This window comes from Oncorhynchus keta, chromosome 9 (genome assembly GCF_023373465.1).
Source record: "Oncorhynchus keta strain PuntledgeMale-10-30-2019 chromosome 9, Oket_V2, whole genome shotgun sequence".
Taxonomy (NCBI): Eukaryota; Metazoa; Chordata; class Actinopteri; order Salmoniformes; family Salmonidae; genus Oncorhynchus; species Oncorhynchus keta.
In genome coordinates, this window is record NC_068429.1 from 6,860,120 (window position 1) to 6,878,447 (window position 18,328).

The following is an 18,328-nucleotide window of genomic DNA, read 5'->3' on the forward strand; positions in this document are numbered from 1 at the left end:
TTGTGGGCTGGCTAGAGGCTGCATCAGGGCCTGTTGTGGGCTGGCTAGAGGCTGCATCAGGGCCTGTTGTGGGCTGGCTAGAGGCTGCATCAGGGCCTGTTGTGGGCTGGCTAGTGGCTGCATCAGGGCCTGTTGTGGGCTGGCTAGTGGATGCATCAGGGCCTGTTGTGGGCTGGCTAGAGGCTGCATCAGGGCCTGTTGTTGTGGGCTGGCTAGAGGCTGCATCAGGGCCTGTTGTTGTGGGCTGGCTAGAGGCTGCATCAGGGCCTGTTGTTGTGGGCTGGCTAGAGGCTGCATCAGGGCCTGTTGTGGGCTGGCTAGAGGATGCATCAGGGCCTGTTGTGGGCTGGCTAGTGGATGCATCAGGGCCTGTTGTGGGCTGGCTAGAGGCTGCATCAGGGCCTGTTGTGGGCTGGCTAGTGGCTGCATCAGGGCCTGTTGTGGGCTGGCTAGAGGCTGCATCAGGGCCTGTTGTGGGCTGGCTAGTGGATGCATCATGGCCTGTTGTGGGCTGGCTAGAGGATGCATCAGGGCCTGTTGTGGGCTGGCTAGTGGATGCATCAGGGCCTGTTGTGGGCTGGCTAGAGGATGCATCAGGGCCTGTTGTGGGCTGGCTAGGGGATGCATCAGGGCCTGTTGTGGGCTGGCTAGAGGCTGCATCAGGGCCTGTTGTGGGCTGGCTAGAGGCTGCATCAGGGCCTGTTGTGGGCTGGCTAGAGGCTGCATCAGGGCCTGTTGTGGGCTGGCTAGAGGCTGCATCAGGGCCTGTTGTGGGCTGGCTAGAGGCTGCATCAGGGCCTGTTGTGGGCTGGCTAGAGGCTGCATCAGGGCCTGTTGTGGGCTGGCTAGAGGCTGCATCAGGGCCTGTTGTGGGCTGGCTAGAGGCTGCATCAGGGCCTGTTGTGGGCTGGCTAGAGGCTGCATCAGGGCCTGTTGTTGTGGGCTGGCTAGAGGCTGCATCAGGGCCTGTTGTGGGCTGGCTAGAGGCTGCATCAGGGCCTGTTGTGGGCTGGCTAGTGGCTGCATCAGGGCCTGTTGTGGGCTGGCTAGAGGCTGCATCAGGGCCTGTTGTGGGCTGGCTAGTGGATGCATCATGGCCTGTTGTTGTGGGCTGGCTAGAGGCTGCATCAGGGCCTGTTGTTGTGGGCTGGCTAGAGGCTGCATCAGGGCCTGTTGTTGTGGGCTGGCTAGAGGCTGCATCAGGGCCTGTTGTTGTGGGCTGGCTAGAGGCTGCATCATGGCCTGTTGTTGTGGGCTGGCTAGAGGCTGCATCAGGGCCTGTTGTGGGCTGGCTAGAGGATGCATCATGGCCTGTTGTTGTGGGCTGGCTAGAGGCTGCATCAGGGCCTGTTGTGGGCTGGCTAGAGGCTGCATCAGGGCCTGTTGTGGGCTGGCTAGAGGCTGCATCAGGGCCTGTTGTTGTGGGCTGGCTAGAGGATGCATCAGGGCCTGTTGTGGGCTGGCTAGAGGCTGCATCAGGGCCTGTTGTGGGCTGGCTAGAGGCTGCATCAGGGCCTGTTGTGGGCTGGCTAGTGGCTGCATCAGGACCTGTTGTGGGCTGGCTAGAGGCTGCATCAGGGCCTGTTGTGGGCTGGCTAGTGGATGCATCAGGGCCTGTTGTGGGCTGGCTAGTGGATGCATCAGGGCCTGTTGTGGGCTGGCTAGAGGCTGCATCAGGGCCTGTTGTGGGCTGGCTAGTGGCTGCATCAGGGCCTGTTGTGGGCTGGCTAGAGGCTGCATCAGGGCCTGTTGTGGGCTGGCTAGAGGCTGCATCAGGGCCTGTTGTGGGCTGGCTAGAGGCTGCATCAGGGCCTGTTGTGGGCTGGCTAGAGGCTGCATCAGGGCCTGTTGTGGGCTGGCTAGAGGCTGCATCAGGGCCTGTTGTGGGCTGGCTAGAGGCTGCATCAGGGCCTGTTGTTGTGGGCTGGCTAGAGGCTGCATCAGGGCCTGTTGTGGGCTGGCTAGAGGCTGCATCAGGGCCTGTTGTGGGCTGGCTAGAGGCTGCATCAGGGCCTGTTGTGGGCTGGCTAGTGGCTGCATCAGGGCCTGTTGTGGGCTGGCTAGAGGCTGCATCAGGGCCTGTTGTTGTGGGCTGGCTAGAGGCTGCATCAGGGCCTGTTGTTGTGGGCTGGCTAGAGGCTGCATCAGGGCCTGTTGTTGTGGGCTGGCTAGAGGCTGCATCAGGGCCTGTTGTGGGCTGGCTAGAGGATGCATCAGGGCCTGTTGTGGGCTGGCTAGAGGCTGCATCATGGCCTGTTGTTGTGGGCTGGCTAGAGGCTGCATCAGGGCCTGTTGTGGGCTGGCTAGAGGATGCATCAGGGCCTGTTGTTGTGGGCTGGCTAGAGGCTGCATCAGGGCCTGTTGTTGTGGGCTGGCTAGAGGCTGCATCAGGGCCTGTTGTGGGCTGGCTAGAGGCTGCATCAGGGCCTGTTGTGGGCTGGCTAGAGGCTGCATCAGGGCCTGTTGTGGGCTGGCTAGTGGATGCATCATGGCCTGTTGTTGTGGGCTGGCTAGAGGCTGCATCAGGGCCTGTTGTGGGCTGGCTAGAGGCTGCATCAGGGCCTGTTGTGGGCTGGCTAGAGGCTGCATCATGGCCTGTTGTTGTGGGCTGGCTAGAGGCTGCATCAGGGCCTGTTGTGGGCTGGCTAGTGGCTGCATCAGGGCCTGTTGTTGTGGGCTGGCTAGAGGCTGCATCAGGGCCTGTTGTTGTGGGCTGGCTAGAGGCTGCATCAGGGCCTGTTGTGGGCTGGCTAGAGGATGCATCAGGGCCTGTTGTGGGCTGGCTAGAGGCTGCATCAGGGCCTGTTGTGGGCTGGCTAGAGGATGCATCATGGCCTGTTGTTGTGGGCTGGCTAGTGGCTGCATCATGGCCTGTTGTTGTGGGCTGGCTAGAGGCTGCATCAGGGCCTGTTGTTGTGGGCTGGCTAGTGGATGCATCAGGGCCTGTTGTTGTGGGCTGGCTAGTGGCTGCATCAGGGCCTGTTGTGGGCTGGCTAGTGGATGCATCATGGCCTGTTGTTGTGGGCTGGCTAGAGGCTGCATCAGGGCCTGTTGTTGTGGGCTGGCTAGTGGCTGCATCAGGGCCTGTTGTTGTGGGCTGGCTAGTGGCTGCATCAGGGCCTGTTGTTGTGGGCTGGCTAGTGGATGCATCAGGGCCTGTTGTTGTGGGCTGGCTAGTGGATGCATCAGGGCCTGTTGTTGTGGGCTGGCTGTGTGTGTGTTGTAGTGGGAATAATGGTGCGTATTGACAGCAGGTTTCACAGCCCGCGGGTGGAGGTAGAATTATGGTGTCAGAGGAAATGATGGGACATTATAGAAAGACAGCAGCTGGCCTGGGGGGTCTCTTTGGATTCCCGGCTCGGAGATCAAATGGTCCGGTCAAGACACTTAGTCTGTGTCCCCAATGGCACCCTATTGACCAGGGCCTCTGGTAGGAAGTAGTGCAGTATCTAGTGAACAGGGTGCCATCTGGGACAAGTCCAAGACAACCGTTATGACGAGGGAAGGAGCCAGTAGACACAGATTGAACACTGGAACTGCTGCCTGTCTTCATGTGGAGAACTGTGTTATTACGAGCTGTTACAGAGAACAGGAGACCAAGCTCTAGCAATAATAATAAATAATAATAATAACAATAATAATACTAATAAACGTAATAATAATAATAATAACGTAATAATAATTTCTTTCTTCTGAGGTCTTGGCTGTTTTCATTTGATTTTCCCTTGATGTCAAGCAAAGTGGCACTGAGCTTGAAGGTAGGTCTTGAAATACATCCACAGGTACACCTTCAATTGACTCAAATGATGTCAATTAGCCTATCAGAAGATTCTAAAGCCATGCCATAATTTTCTGGAATTTCCCAAGCTGTTTAAAGGCACAGTCAACTTAGTGTATGTAAACTTCTGACCCACTGGAATTGTGATACAGTGAATTATAAGTGAAATAATCTGTTTGAAATAACCCACTTCACACCAACTGAACCACACTCGTACCAACTGAGTCATATAGGCCCACTTCACACCAACTGAACCACACTCGTACCAACTGAGTCATATAGGCCCACTTCACACCAACTGAACCACACTCATACCAACTGAGTCATATAGGCCCACTTCACACCAACTGAGTCATATAGGCCCACTTCACACCAACTGAACCACACTCGCACCAACTGCAAGTAAGCCACATAGGACACTTCTAGTGTTAGCTAGATGGTGCTATAAAACACACACACACACAGTGGTGTCTAGCTCGAGTTCCATTCCTCTATCCCTCCTGGCAAGCTGAGGCAGAGGTGTGAATCTCAGGGAGCGATGGAGTGAGATGAGAGAAACGAGGACAAGAGGGAGGGAGGATTACCTCTCATTCCATCTTCTCCCCTGGTAGTATCCAGATCCATGCCTCCATCCCAACACCCCCAAGCCCACAACAGTAAGAGCCCAGGCTCCACTTTAACTAAGCCCTGGTCCCTGCAGGCCGCTGGGCTGGAAAACACTCACCACACACACCACCTCCATGCAGGAAGAGACGAGAGGGAGGAAGAGGAGAAGCGTGAGGAAGAGGGGGAGGACTAGGAGAAGAGCGATGAAGAGGAGGAAGGAGGAGAGAGGAAGAGAAGCAATAGGAGGGGGAGGAGGAGGAAGAGTGTTTCCCTGTATAATTGTCTGGAAGAACCACTCTTCCTCTTCATCTATTCTCTCCAGCAACATCTTAGAATGTTGGCTGCCTGGCTGGCTGGTCGGCTGCCTGGCTGGCTGGTCGGCTGCCTCTTGTCCTCCCATGGGATGGAAGCAAGGCATACATTTTTTGGGGGCCCGACACCCATTCCGATATTTGTGGGGGAAAAAATAAACAAAATAAAATAAAAAAACTTATCATCAATACCTATATAGTGTTTTACAGCGGGGATATGAAAGGTCAAAGGTCATTTTCCACATTGACATCTCATAAATTGCCAAAAGAGCAATTAACCAATAACCATAAATGTTGATTATTGTGACAATAATAACAACATCGTGAGAATTGCCGTAAGTATTCAGATTCCCTTTTTTCATCCTATTTATTAAATATCTTATCGGCAGAATTATCGTTCGATAGTAATTTAGCGGTATAAGGCATATATGTCGGCCAATAATATCGATGAACCGATATATCGGTCGGGCTCTACAATATTTCTCCGGATGATAATCTCCTGCTATTTGACCTGTTCATGACCCTGCAATATAGCGTTTATGCTTTTTAAAAAGCCGACCGGTTTCCAAAATGGCCACCAGTAAGTGCTTCCCTTTAATCAGAAGGAGCCACTCTATGCATCCCAGCACAGAGGGTGACAGACACAACCACAGAACAATCAGCCTCCCTGAACTACGACCATTCTAGTCAGAGCTCTTCCCTTCTTCTCCCCCTCCCTCCTGGACCATTCTAGTCAGAGCTCTTCCCTTCTTCTCCCCCTCCCTCCTGGACCATTCTAGTCAGAGCTCTTCCCTTCTTCTCCCCCTCCCTCCTGGACCATTCTAGTCAGAGCTCTTCCCTTCTTCTCCCCCTCCCTCCTGGACCATTCTAGTCAGAGCTCTTCCCTTCTTCTCCCCCTCCCTCGTGGACCATTCTAGTCAGAGCTCGGGAGCTCTTCCCTTCTTCTCCCCCTCCCTCGTGGACCATTCTAGTCAGAGCTCTTCCCTTCTTCTCCCCTCCCTCCTGGACCATTCTAGTCAGAGCTCTTCCCTTCTTCTCCCCTCCCTCCTGGACCATTCTAGTCAGAGCTCTTCCCTTCTTCTCCCCCTCCCTCGTGGACCATTCTAGTCAGAGCTCGGGAGCTCTTCCCTTCTTCTCCCCCTCCCTCGTGGACCATTCTAGTTAGAGCTCTTCCCTTCTTCTCCCCTCCCTCCTGGACCATTCTAGTCAGAGCTCTTCCCTTCTTCTCCCCCTCCCTCCTGGACCATTCTAGTCAGAGCTCTTCCCTTCTTCTCCCCTCCCTCGTGGACCATTCTAGTCAGAGCTCGGGAGCTCTTCCCTTCTCCCCTCCCTCGTGGACCATTCTTCCTTCCCTTCTCCCCTCCCTCCTGGACCATTCTAGTCAGAGCTCTTCCCTTCTTCTCCCCCTCCCTCCTGGACCATTCTAGTCAGAGCTCTTCCCTTCTTCTCCCCCTCCCTCGTGGACCATTCTAGTCAGAGCTCGGGAGCTCTTCCCTTCTTCTCCCCCTCCCTCGTGGACCATTCTAGTCAGAGCTCTTCCCTTCTTCTCCCCCTCCCTCCTGGACCATTCTAGTCAGAGCTCTTCCCTTCTTCTCCCCCTCCCTCCTGGACCATTCTAGTCAGAGCTCTTCCCTTCTTCTCCCCCTCCCTCCTGGACCATTCTAGTCAGAGCTCTTCCCTTCTTCTCCCCTCCCTCCTGGACCATTCTAGTCAGAGCTCTTCCCTTCTTCTCCCCTCCCTCCTGGACCATTCTAGTCAGAGCTCTTCCCTTCTTCTCCCCCTCCCTCCTGGACCATTCTAGTCAGAGCTCTTCCCTTCTTCTCCCCCTCCCTCCTGGACCATTCTAGTCGGAGCTCTTCCCTTCTTCTCCCCCTCCCTCCTGGACCATTCTAGTCGGAGCTCTTCCCTTCTTCTCCTCCTCCCTCCTGGACCATTCTAGTCGGAGCTCTTCCCTTCTTCTCCCCCTCCCTCCTGGACCATTCTAGTCAGAGCTCTTCCCTTCTTCTCCCCCTCCCTCCTGGACCATTCTAGTCAGAGCTCTTCCCTTCTTCTCCCCCTCCCTCCTGGACCATTCTAGTCAGAGCTCTTCCCTTCTTCTCCCCCTCCCTCCTGGACCATTCTAGTCAGAGCTCTTCCCTTCTTATCCCCCTCCCTCCTGGACCATTCTAGTCAGAGCTCTTCCCTTCTCCCCCTCCCTCCTGGACCATTCTAGTCAGAGCTCGGGAGCTCTTCCCTTCTTCTCCCCTCCCTCCTGGACCATTCTAGTCGGAGCTCTTCCCTTCTCCCCCTCCCTCCTGGACCATTCTAGTCAGAGCTCTTCCCTTCTCCCCCTCCCTCCTGGACCATTCTAGTCAGAGCTCTTCCCTTCTCCCCCTCCCTCCTGGACCATTCTAGTCAGAGCTCTTCCCTTCTTCTCCCCCTCCCTCGTGGACCATTCTAGTCAGAGCTCTTCCCTTCTCCCCCTCCCTCCTGGACCATTCTAGTCAGAGCTCTTCCCTTCTCCCCCTCCCTCCTGGACCATTCTAGTCAGAGCTCTTCCCTTCTCCCCCTCCCTCCTGGACCATTCTAGTCAGAGCTCTTCGCTTCTTCTCCCTCCACATCGGAGGTGAAACATCCTGGATGGCTATTGGCAGAGAGACAGTGATGTGTGTGTGAGTGTGTGAGTGTGTGTGTGTGTGTGTGTGAGAGAGAGTGTGTGTGTGTTGCGATGGGAGAACACCTCTCCAGTGATGAAGTGCTGATCAGGTTTTGAAACGTAGCCATTAAAAAAAAGGACCAGTACACCAGACTGAGCTCATTGTTTTCTAACCTTTGACCCCGGACCCCGAGAAGCAACCCTACATACAGTATACAGGGCTCATTCAAGAGTTATAGGGTTAGGGTTTAGCTATTCCCCTATGTATGCATTCATAAAGCCTTTATAAACAGCTACATAAGACATAACCGTGTCATAGGTAGTCACAAATATTATCAACAATGGCATAAGCTAACTTTGTCCGCTAATATATTGGTAGTAAGAGTCCGGGGTTACAACCGACCTTGTCTGCGTTGTCTGCAGCCAGTAGGTTGGTAGCCAGGGTCTGTAGTTTGTGCGTGGCCATGTTCTTGAGCGCGGCCAGGCTGCGTCGTGTCATGGCCTGTTTCAGGTTGACCGCAGGGTGGCTTAGAGCGTCCACAGCGGCCGGCACCACCTCGTCACACGCATTCAGGATCTCTACAGCCGTGATGCCCATCACGCAACGGTCCAACGCACCTGAGAGAGAGAGGGGGGGGAGCACGAGCGAGGGGAAAGAGCGAGGAACGAGGGAAGAGAGAGAGAGAGAGAGAGAGAGAGAGCGAGGGGAGAGAGCGGGGGAGAAGAGAGAGAGCGAGGGGGAAGAGAGAGAGCGAGGGGGAAGAGAGAGAGAGAGGGGGAAGAGAGAGAGCGAGGGGGAAGAGAGAGAGCGAGGGGGGAGAGAGAGAGCGAGGGGGAAGAGAGAGAGCGAGGGGGAAGAGAGAGAGCGAGGGGGAAGAGAGAGAGCGAGGGGGAAGAGAGAGAGCGAGGGGGAAGAGAGAGAGCGAGGGGGAAGAGAGAGAGCGAGGGGGAAGAGAGAGAGCGAGGGGGGAAGAGAAGAGGGGAAGAGAGAGAGAGAGAGCGAGGGGAAGAGAGAGAGGGGAAGAGAGAGAGCGAGGGGAAGAGAGAGAGCGAGGGGGAAGAGAGAGAGCGAGGGGGAAGAGAGAGAGCGAGGGGAAGAGAGAGAGCGAGGGGAAGAGAGAGAGCGGGGGAAGAGAGAGGGGAAGAGAGAGGGAGGGGAAGAGAGAGAGCGAGGGGGAAGAGAGAGAGCGAGGGGGAAGAGAGAGAGCGAGGGGAAGAGAGAGAGCGAGGGGAAGAGAGAAGAGAGAGAGCGAGGGGGAAGAGAGAGAGCGAGGGGAAGAGAGAGAACGAGGGGGAAGAGAGAAAATCGAGACATTCAGATACCGTTCTGGTTGGGTTCAACAGACTGGGATGATGGCTACTGGGATGATGGCTACTGGGATGATGGCTACTGGGATGATGGCTACTGGGATGATGGCTACTGGGATGATGGCTACTGGGATGATGGCTACTGGGATGATGGCTACTGGGATGATGGCTACTGGGATGATGGCTACTGGGATGATGGCTACTGGGATGATGGCTACTGGAATTAGCATTGTTTTATACCATACTTCACCCTGAAAATGTAAAAGTAAAATTGATTCCAACTGTCAACCTGATACAAAGACACTCCCATTTCTTCTCTATTAGGCACCTCTGTGTGTGTGTGGGTGTGTGAGTGGATAGAGAGGACAGAGAGAAATTAGAGAGGATAGAGAGAGAGAATAGATCGTTTTCTGGTCACTAGGGATATTGGTCACCATCTCCAAGACCAATGCCCTCCTCCGTCAAGCTCTCCTGTAAAGTTCTGCCCAGATACTAAGCTCTCTCCCAACAAAACGTGTTGGAGCTAGCTAGCAGTATTATTAGAGCTAGCCAACAGTAGCATTGCTCACGTCGACCACGGAGAGCGAGATCACACCGTCATCAGGAACAGCATGAGCTTATGTGCAAGGCACAGTGTTATATTCCTCGTATGTGTAGATCAAGGTGAGGAGACAGGTTAAAGAAGGATTTTTAGGCCTTGGGAAAATTGAGATATGGATTGTGAACGTACGCCATTTAGAGGGTGGACGGGCAAGACAAAATATTAAAATGCCTTTGAATGGGGTATAGTAGTACGTGCTAGCTCAACGGTTTCCTGTTTATATCAAGAACGGACATCCAGCCAACTTGACACAACTGTGGGACGCATTGGAGTCAACATGGGCCAGCGTCCCTGTGGAACGCATTGGAGTCAACATGGACGAGCATCCCTGTGGAACGCATTGTAGTCAACATGGACCAGCATCCCTGTGGAACGTATTGGAGTCAACATGGACCAGCATCCCTGTGGAACGCTTTGTAGTCAACATGGGCCAGCATCCCTGTGGAACGCTTTGTAGTCAACATGGGCCAGCATCCCTGTGGAACGTATTGGAGTCAACATGGGCCAGCATCCCTGTGGAACGCTTTGTAGTCAACATGGACCAGCATCCCTGTGGAACGCATTGGAGTCAACATGGACCAGCATCCCTGTGGAACGCTTTGTTGTCAATATGGACCAGCATCCCTGTGGAACGCTTTGTGGTCAACATGGGCCAGCATCCCTGTGGAACGCATTGGAGTCAACATGGACCAGCATCACTGTGGAACGCATTGTAGTCAACATGGACCAGCATCCCTGTGGAACGCATTGGAGTCAACATGGACCAGCATCCCTGTGGAACGCTTTGTAGTCAACATGGGCCAGCATCACTGTGGAACGTATTGGAGTCAACATGGACCAGCATCCCTGTGGAACGCTTTGTAGTCAACATGGGCCAGCATCCCTGTGGAACGCTTTGTAGTCAACATGGACAAGCATCCCTGTGGAACGCATTGTAGTCAACATGGACCAGCATCCCTGTGGAACGCATTGTAGTCAACATGGACCAGCATCCCTGTGGAACGCATTGGAGTCAACATGGACCAGCATCCCTGTAGAACGCACTGGAGTCAACATGGGCCAGCATCCCTGTGGAGACCTTTCGACACCTTGTAGAGTCCATGCCCCAATGAATTGAGGCTGTTCTGAGGAAAAATGAGGAGGTGCAACTCAACATTAAGAATTATTATTCTTTTTTTTTTTTTTTTTTTTTTTTTTTTTTTGTACTATTTACCCTTTTCTCTCCCCAACTTCATGTAATCCAATTAGTAGTTAGTCTTGGCCCATTGCTGAAACTTCCATACAGACTCTGGAGAGGCAAAGCGTCGTCTGAAACACGAGGAAGTTGTTTAAATGAACACTCAGTGTCTACTCAGCGATGTCAGAGAAAGGCCTGAACAGTATTATATCGTTCCTCTGTTCTTGACCTGTGAAATCAACCATTTTATTAAAACTTGTAACTCATTAAATGAGTTCACCAATCAGTGCGGATAGAGCAGATAAGCTAGATTACACCAATCAGTGCGGATAGAGCAGGTAAGCTAGTTGTTTACACCAATCAGTGCGAATAGAGCAGGTAAGCTAGTTTACACCAATCAGTGCGGATAGAGCAGGTAAGCTAGTTGTTTACACCAATCAGTGCGGATAGAGCAGGTAAGCTAGTTGTTTCCACCAATCAGTGCGGATAGAGCAGGTAAGCTAGTTGTTTACACCAATCAGTGCGGATAGAGCAGGTAAGCTAGTTGTTTCCACCAATCAGTGTGAATAGAGCAGGTAAGCTAGTTGTTTACACCAATCAGTGCGGATAGAGCAGGTAAGCTAGTTGTTTACACCAATCAGTGCGGATAGAGCAGGTAAGCTAGTTGTTTACACCAATCAGTGCGGATAGAGCAGGTAAGCTAGTTGTTTGCACCAATCAGTGCGGATAGAGCAGGTAAGCTAGTTGTTTCCACCAATCAGTGCGGATAGAGCAGGTAAGCTAGTTGTTTACACCAATCAGTGCGGATAGAGCAGGTAAGCTAGTTGTTTCCACCAATCAGTGTGAATAGAGCAGGTAAGCTAGTTGTTTACACCAATCAGTGCGGATAGAGCAGGTAAGCTAGTTGTTTCCACCAATCAGTGCGAATAGAGCAGGTAAGCTCGTTGTTTACACCAATCAGTGTGAATAGAGCAGGTAAGCTAGTTGTTTACACCAATCAGTGCGGATAGAGCAGGTAAGCTAGTTGTTTACACCAATCAGTGCGGATAGAGCAGGTAAGCTAGTTGTTTCCACCAATCAGTGCGGATAGAGCAGGTAAGCTAGTTGTTTCCACCAATCAGTGCGGATAGAGCAGGTAAGCTAGTTGTTTACACCAATCAGTGCGGATAGAGCAGGTAAGCTAGTTGTTTCCACCAATCAGTGCGGATAGAGCAGGTAAGCTAGTTGTTTACACCAATCAGTGCGGATAGAGCAGGTAAGCTAGTTGTTTACACCAATCAGTGCGGATAGAGCAGGTAAGCTAGTTGTTTACATGCGTTATGGACAGACAAGTGTAGCCTATGGAGCAAGATGCGACTGAAATGACACAATATTCCGGTTTTGTTCCCTGAACCGGTTCCAACCCTTGATTGCGATACATATCGACACTTAGGTATCAATATAATATTGTATTGTGAGCTCCCTTGGCAACTCCAAGCTCTGCTGGTCAATACTAGTCTCCATCATTCTGCATGTGAAACCAGTACGAATGTATCGGTTGTGATAATGATGCCAGGAGATGTATAATATCATGTTCTAGTCATTGTAAGTGGATTTGACCGATGCTTCATCTTCTCCTTACAGGGAAATTCCACAAACGTTCCAACTTCATATTCATGTTGTGTTGGCAACCATGATGTGTTGTTGTGTTGGCAACCATGATGTGTTGTTGTGTTGGCAACCAGGCTGTGTTGTCATGTTGGCTGTATGTATAATATCATGTTCTAGTCATTGTAAGTGGATTTGACCGATGCTTCATCTTCTCCTTACAGGGAAATTCCACAAACGTTCCAACTTCATATTCATGTTGTGTTGGCAACCATGATGTGTTGTTGTGTTGGCAACCATGATGTGTTGTCATGTTGTGTTGGCAACCATGATGTCATGTTGTGTTGGCAACCATGCTGTCATGTTGTGTTGGCAACCATGCTGTGTTGTTGTGTTGGCAACCATGATGTGTTGTTGTGTTGGCAACCATGATGTGTTGTTGTGTTGGCAACCATGCTGTGTTGTCATGTTGTGTTGGCAACCATGATGTGTTGTCATGTTGTGTTGGCAACCATGCTGTGTTGTCATGTTGTGTTGGCAACCATGATGTGTTGTCATGTTGTGTTGGCAACCATGATGTGTTGTCATGTTGGCAACCACGCTGTGTTGTCATGTTGTGTTGGCAACCACGCTGTGTTGTCATGTTGTGTTGGCAACCATGATGTCATGTTGTGTTGGCAACCATGATGTCATGTTGTGTTGGCAACCACGCTGTGTTGTCATGTTGTGTTGGCAACCACGCTGTGTTGTCATGTTGGCAACCACGCTGTGTTGTCATGTTGGCAACCACGCTGTGTTGTCATGTTGGCAACCACGCTGTGTTGTTATGTTGGCAACCACGCTGTGTTGTCATGTTATGTTGGCAACCACGCTGTGTTGTCATGTTATGTTGGCAACCACGCTGTGTTGTCATGTTGGCAACCACGCTGTGTTGTCATGTTGGCAACCACGCTGTGTTGTCATGTTGGCAACCACGCTGTGTTGTCATGTTGGCAACCACGCTGTGTTGTCATGTTGGCAACCACGCTGTGTTGTCATGTTGGCAACCACGCTGTGTTGTCATGTTGGCAACCACGCTGTGTTGTCATGTTGGCAACCACGCTGTGTTGTCATGTTGGCAACCACGCTGTGTTGTCATGTTATGCTGTGTTGTCATGTTGGCAACCACGCTGTGTTGTCATGTTATGTTGGCAACCACGCTGTGTTGTCATGTTGGCAACCACACTGTGTTGTCATGTTGGCAACCACACTGTGTTGTCATGTTGGCAACCACGCTGTGTTGTCATGTTGGCAACCATGATGTGTTGTCATGTTATGTTGGCAACCATGCTGTGTTGTTATGTTGGCAACCACGCTGTGTTGTCATGTTATGTTGGCAACCATGCTGTGTTGTCATGTTATGTTGGCAACCATGCTGTGTTGTCATGTTGGCAACCACGCTGTGTTGTCATGTTGGCAGCCATGATGTGTTGTCATGTTATGTTGGCAACCATGCTGTGTTGTTATGTTGGCAACCACGCTGTGTTGTCATGTTATGTTGGCAACCACGCTGTGTTGTCATGTTGGCAACCACGCTGTGTTGTCATGTTGGCAACCACGCTGTGTTATCATGTTGGCAACCATGCTGTGTTGTCATGTTATGTTGGCAACCACGCTGTGTTGTCATGTTATGTTGGCAACCACGCTGTGTTGTCATGTTATGTTGGCAACCACGCTGTGTTGTCATGTTGCGTTGGCAACCACGCTGTGTTGTCATGTTGCGTTGGCAACCACGCTGTGTTGTCATGTTATGTTGGCAACCATGCTGTGTTGTCATGTTGCGTTGGCAACCATGCTGTGTTGTCATGTTGCGTTGGCAACCATGCTGTGTTGTCATGTTGCGTTGGCAACCATGCTGTGTTGTCATGTTGCGTTGGCAACCATGCTGTGTTGTCATGTTGCGTTGGCAACCATGCTGTGTTGTCATGTTGCGTTGGCAACCATGCTGTGTTGTCATGTTGCGTTGGCAACCATGCTGTGTTGTCATGTTGCGTTGGCAACCATGATGTGTTGTCATGTTGCGTTGGCAACCATGCTGTGTTGTCATGTTGCGTTGGCAACCATGCTGTGTTGTCATGTTGCGTTGGCAACCATGCTGTGTTGTCATGTTATGTTGGCAACCACGCTGTGTTGTCATGTTGGCAACCACGCTGTGTTGTCATGTTGGCAACCACGCTGTGTTGTCATGTTGGCAGCCATGATGTGTTGTCATGTTATGTTGGCAACCATGATGTGTTGTCATGTTATGTTGGCAACCATGCTGTGTTGTTATGTTGGCAACCACGCTGTGTTGTCATGTTATGTTGGCAACCACGCTGTGTTGTCATGTTGGCAACCACGCTGTGTTGTCATGTTGGCAACCACGCTGTGTTGTCATGTTGGCAACCATGATGTGTTGTCATGTTATGTTGGCAACCACGCTGTGTTGTTATGTTGGCAACCACGCTGTGTTGTCATGTTATGTTGGCAACCACGCTGTGTTGTCATGTTATGTTGGCAACCACGCTGTGTTGTCATGTTGCGTTAACCACGCTGTGTTGTCATGTTGCGTTGGCAACCACGCTGTGTTGTCATGTTATGTTGGCAACCATGCTGTGTTGTCATGTTATGTTGGCAACCATGCTGTGTTGTCATGTTGCGTTGGCAACCATGCTGTGTTGTCATGTTGCGTTGGCAACCATGATGTGTTGTCATGTTGCGTTGGCAACCATGCTGTGTTGTCATGTTGCGTTGGCAACCATGCTGTGTTGTCATGTTATGTTGGCAACCATGATGTGTTGTCATGTTATGTTGTGTTGGCAACCATGCTGTGTTGTCATGTTATGTTGGCAACCATGCTGTGTTGTCATGTTGTGTTGGCAACCATGCTGTGTTGTCATGTTATGTTGGCAACCATGCTGTGTTGTCATGTTGGCAACCACGCTGTGTTGTCATGTTGGCAACCACGCTGTGTTGTCATGTTGGCAGCCATGATGTGTTGTCATGTTGGCAGCCATGATGTGTTGTCATGTTATGTTGGCAACCACGCTGTGTTGTCATGTTATGTTGGCAACCACGCTGTGTTGTCATGTTATGTTGGCAACCACGCTGTGTTGTCATGTTGGCAACCACGCTGTGTTGTCATGTTGGCAACCACGCTGTGTTGTCATGTTGGCAACCACGCTGTGTTGTCATGTTATGTTATGTTGGCAACCACGCTGTGTTGTCATGTTATGTTGGCAACCACGCTGTGTTGTCATGTTGGCAACCACGCTGTGTTGTCATGTTGGCAACCACGCTGTGTTGTCATGTTGGCAACCACGCTGTGTTGTCATGTTGGCAACCACGCTGTGTTGTCATGTTGGCAACCACGCTGTGTTGTCATGTTGGCAACCATGATGTGTTGTCATGTTATGTTGGCAACCACGCTGTGTTGTTATGTTGGCAACCACGCTGTGTTGTCATGTTATGTTGGCAACCACGCTGTGTTGTCATGTTATGTTGGCAACCACGCTGTGTTGTCATGTTGCGTTGGCAACCACGCTGTGTTGTCATGTTGCGTTGGCAACCACGCTGTGTTGTCATGTTATGTTGGCAACCATGCTGTGTTGTCATGTTGCGTTGGCAACCATGCTGTGTTGTCATGTTGCGTTGGCAACCATGCTGTGTTGTCATGTTGCGTTGGCAACCATGCTGTGTTGTCATGTTGCGTTGGCAACCATGCTGTGTTGTCATGTTGCGTTGGCAACCATGCTGTGTTGTCATGTTGCGTTGGCAACCATGCTGTGTTGTCATGTTGCGTTGGCAACCATGCTGTGTTGTCATGTTGCGTTGGCAACCATGCTGTGTTGTCATGTTGCGTTGGCAACCATGCTGTGTTGTCATGTTATGTTGGCAACCATGATGTGTTGTCATGTTATGTTGTGTTGGCAACCACGCTGTGTTGTCATGTTGGCAACCACGCTGTGTTGTCATGTTGGCAACCACGCTGTGTTGTCATGTTGCGTTGCTGTCTTAGGTCTCTCTTTATGTGGTGTCGATGTGTGTTTTGTCCTATATTTTATAATAAAATGTATTTATTTATTTTAATCCCCAGGCAGGAGGCCTTTTGCCTTTTGTTAGGCCGTCATTGTAAATAATATTTTGTTCTTAACCGACTTGACTAGCTAAATCATTTTTTTTTTTTTAATTGATAACAAAATCTACAGCGCCACTTTAAAATCAACATGTGAAAATGTTACGTTTCTATGTGTTGTAGTAATAAAAAAAGAGGAAGTTTAGTGTTTCCAATGACATCCACCAACTTGTAGGCAATTCCTACTAAACAGTCCCATCTTTTCTTTTTACTACAAAACATAGAAAACAAAACATGTTCACATATTATGTTGAAAGGAGATGAATGAATGGGAAAATCTCCCTTTAAGAAAGTGAGTTCTATTCCATTAGAGCTGATGTGTGTGGGGGTGGGAACCCATAGAAGATAAATCATTTATCTCTATGGGAAAAAGCACTGAACAGAGGAGAGAGGAAATGTAGCTGTCCATCAGTAATATAATGACTCTATAAATGGAGAGGCTGTTTCCCTCACTCCTTCAGCTCCTATCAAGTGGTTCCAGACAAACCTCAGGGATCATTACTTAGGCTACCCCTCCGCATGTCTAACACACACACACAGACCTTACAGCCACGCCCCTTCTGCACCCCAGCCCTGTGAGTCGACGAGGCTTGCTACTGTATGTTCTTCTGTCCTACTCAGCACAACGAGACATAACCAGCTTTAAGAGCAGACATAAACACACTAATGTGCCTCGCTAATGCAGCAATGGGCAGAGAGAGAGAGAGAGAGAGAGAGAGAAACTCTACATTTAGGGAGATGTTTTGTAAGTGCTCGACTTCCCTCCTACTCCCCCACTTCCTCCTCAGCCATCATCTTAACTTCCATTGCTGTGAGAGGGAGTTTAAAAATCGGTCTAACGTTTTAAGAGAGTGCTGCGTTGCTTTACAAACGCTAAACACGCGGCTTTGTATATAGGGGGCAGGACGGAAGAAACGAATGCTTCAGACAATCTATTATTCAACCTGGGAAAGGGTGTGTGTTTGTGTGTGTGTGATCTTCACTGAGCAAAAACATGGTGAAGTGAGGGGAAGACACAAGGTTGAACCCTGGTTCAAGTGTGTAGAGGCGGCAGGGTAGCCTAGTGGTTAGAGTGTAGAGGCGGCAGGGTAGCCTAGTGGTTAGAGTGTAGAGGCGGCAGGGTAGCCTAGTGGTTAGAGTGTAGAGGCGGCAGGGTAGCCTAGTGGTTAGAGTGTAGAGGCGGCAGGGTAGCCTAGTGGTTAGAGTGTAGAGGCGGCAGGGTAGCCTAGTGGTTAGAGTGTAGAGGCTGCAGGGTAGCCTAGTGGTTAGAGTGTAGAGGCGGCAGGGTAGCCTGTGGTTAGAGTGTAGAGGCGGCAGGGTAGCCTAGTGGTTAGAGTGTAGAGGCGGCAGGGTAGCCTAGTGGTTAGAGTGTAGAGGCGGCAGGGTAGCCTAGTGGTTAGAGTGTAGAGGCGGCAGGGTAGCCTAGTGGTTAGAGTGTAGAGGCGGCAGGGTAGCCTAGTGGTTAGAGTGTTAGAGGCGGCAGGGTAGCCTAGTGGTTAGAGTGTAGAGGCGGCAGGGTAGCCTAGTGGTTAGAGTGTAGAGGCGGCAGGGTAGCCTAGTGGTTAGAGTGTAGAGGCGGCAGGGTAGCCTAGTGGTTAGAGTGTAGTGATCGGCAGGGTAGCCTAGTGGTTAGAGTGTAGAGGCGGCAGGGTAGCCTAGTGGTTAGAGTGTAGAGGCGGCAGGGTAGCCTAGTGGTTAGAGTGTAGAGGCGGCAGGGTAGCCTAGTGGTTAGAGTGTAGAGGCGGCAGGGTAGCCTAGTGGTTAGAGTGTAGAGGCGGCAGGGTAGCCTAGTGGTTAGAGTGTAGAGGCGGCAGGGTAGCCTAGTGGTTAGAGTGTAGAGGCGGCAGGGTAGCCTAGTGGTTAGAGTGTAGAGGCGGCAGGGTAGCCTAGTGGTTAGAGTGTAGAGGCGGCAGGGTAGCCTAGTGGTTAGAGTGTAGAGGCGGCAGGGTAGCCTAGTGGTTAGAGTGTAGTGCCGGCAGGGTAGCCTAGTGGTTAGAGTGTAGAGGCGGCAGGGTAGCCTGGTGGTTAGAGTGTAGAGGCGGCAGGGTAGCCTGGTGGTTAGAGTGTAGAGGCGGCAGGGTAGCCTGGTGGTTAGAGTGTAGAGGCGGCAGGGTAGCCTGGTGGTTAGAGTGTAGAGGCGGCAGGGTAGCCTGGTGGTTAGAGTGTAGAGGC

The 18,328-nt window shown here is 51.3% G+C and overlaps 1 protein-coding gene across 50 annotated transcripts in view; it reads right to left on the minus strand.

Moving 5' to 3' along the window:
* The window catches only part of LOC118373116 (WD repeat-containing protein 7), a 401,772-nt gene that overhangs the window by 334,700 nt on the left and 48,744 nt on the right, over window positions 1–18,328 (minus strand). For all 50 annotated transcript variants that reach the window (XR_008142316.1, XR_008142328.1, XR_008142323.1 and 47 more), the window contains one exon: window positions 7,734–7,948. Coding sequence is in view for 7 of the 50 variants with exons in the window: in XM_052525011.1 (XP_052380971.1) it covers window positions 7,734–7,948 (215 nt within the window). In the remaining 43 variants the exon portion in view is untranslated. The remainder of the gene's footprint in view (window positions 1–7,733; window positions 7,949–18,328) is intronic.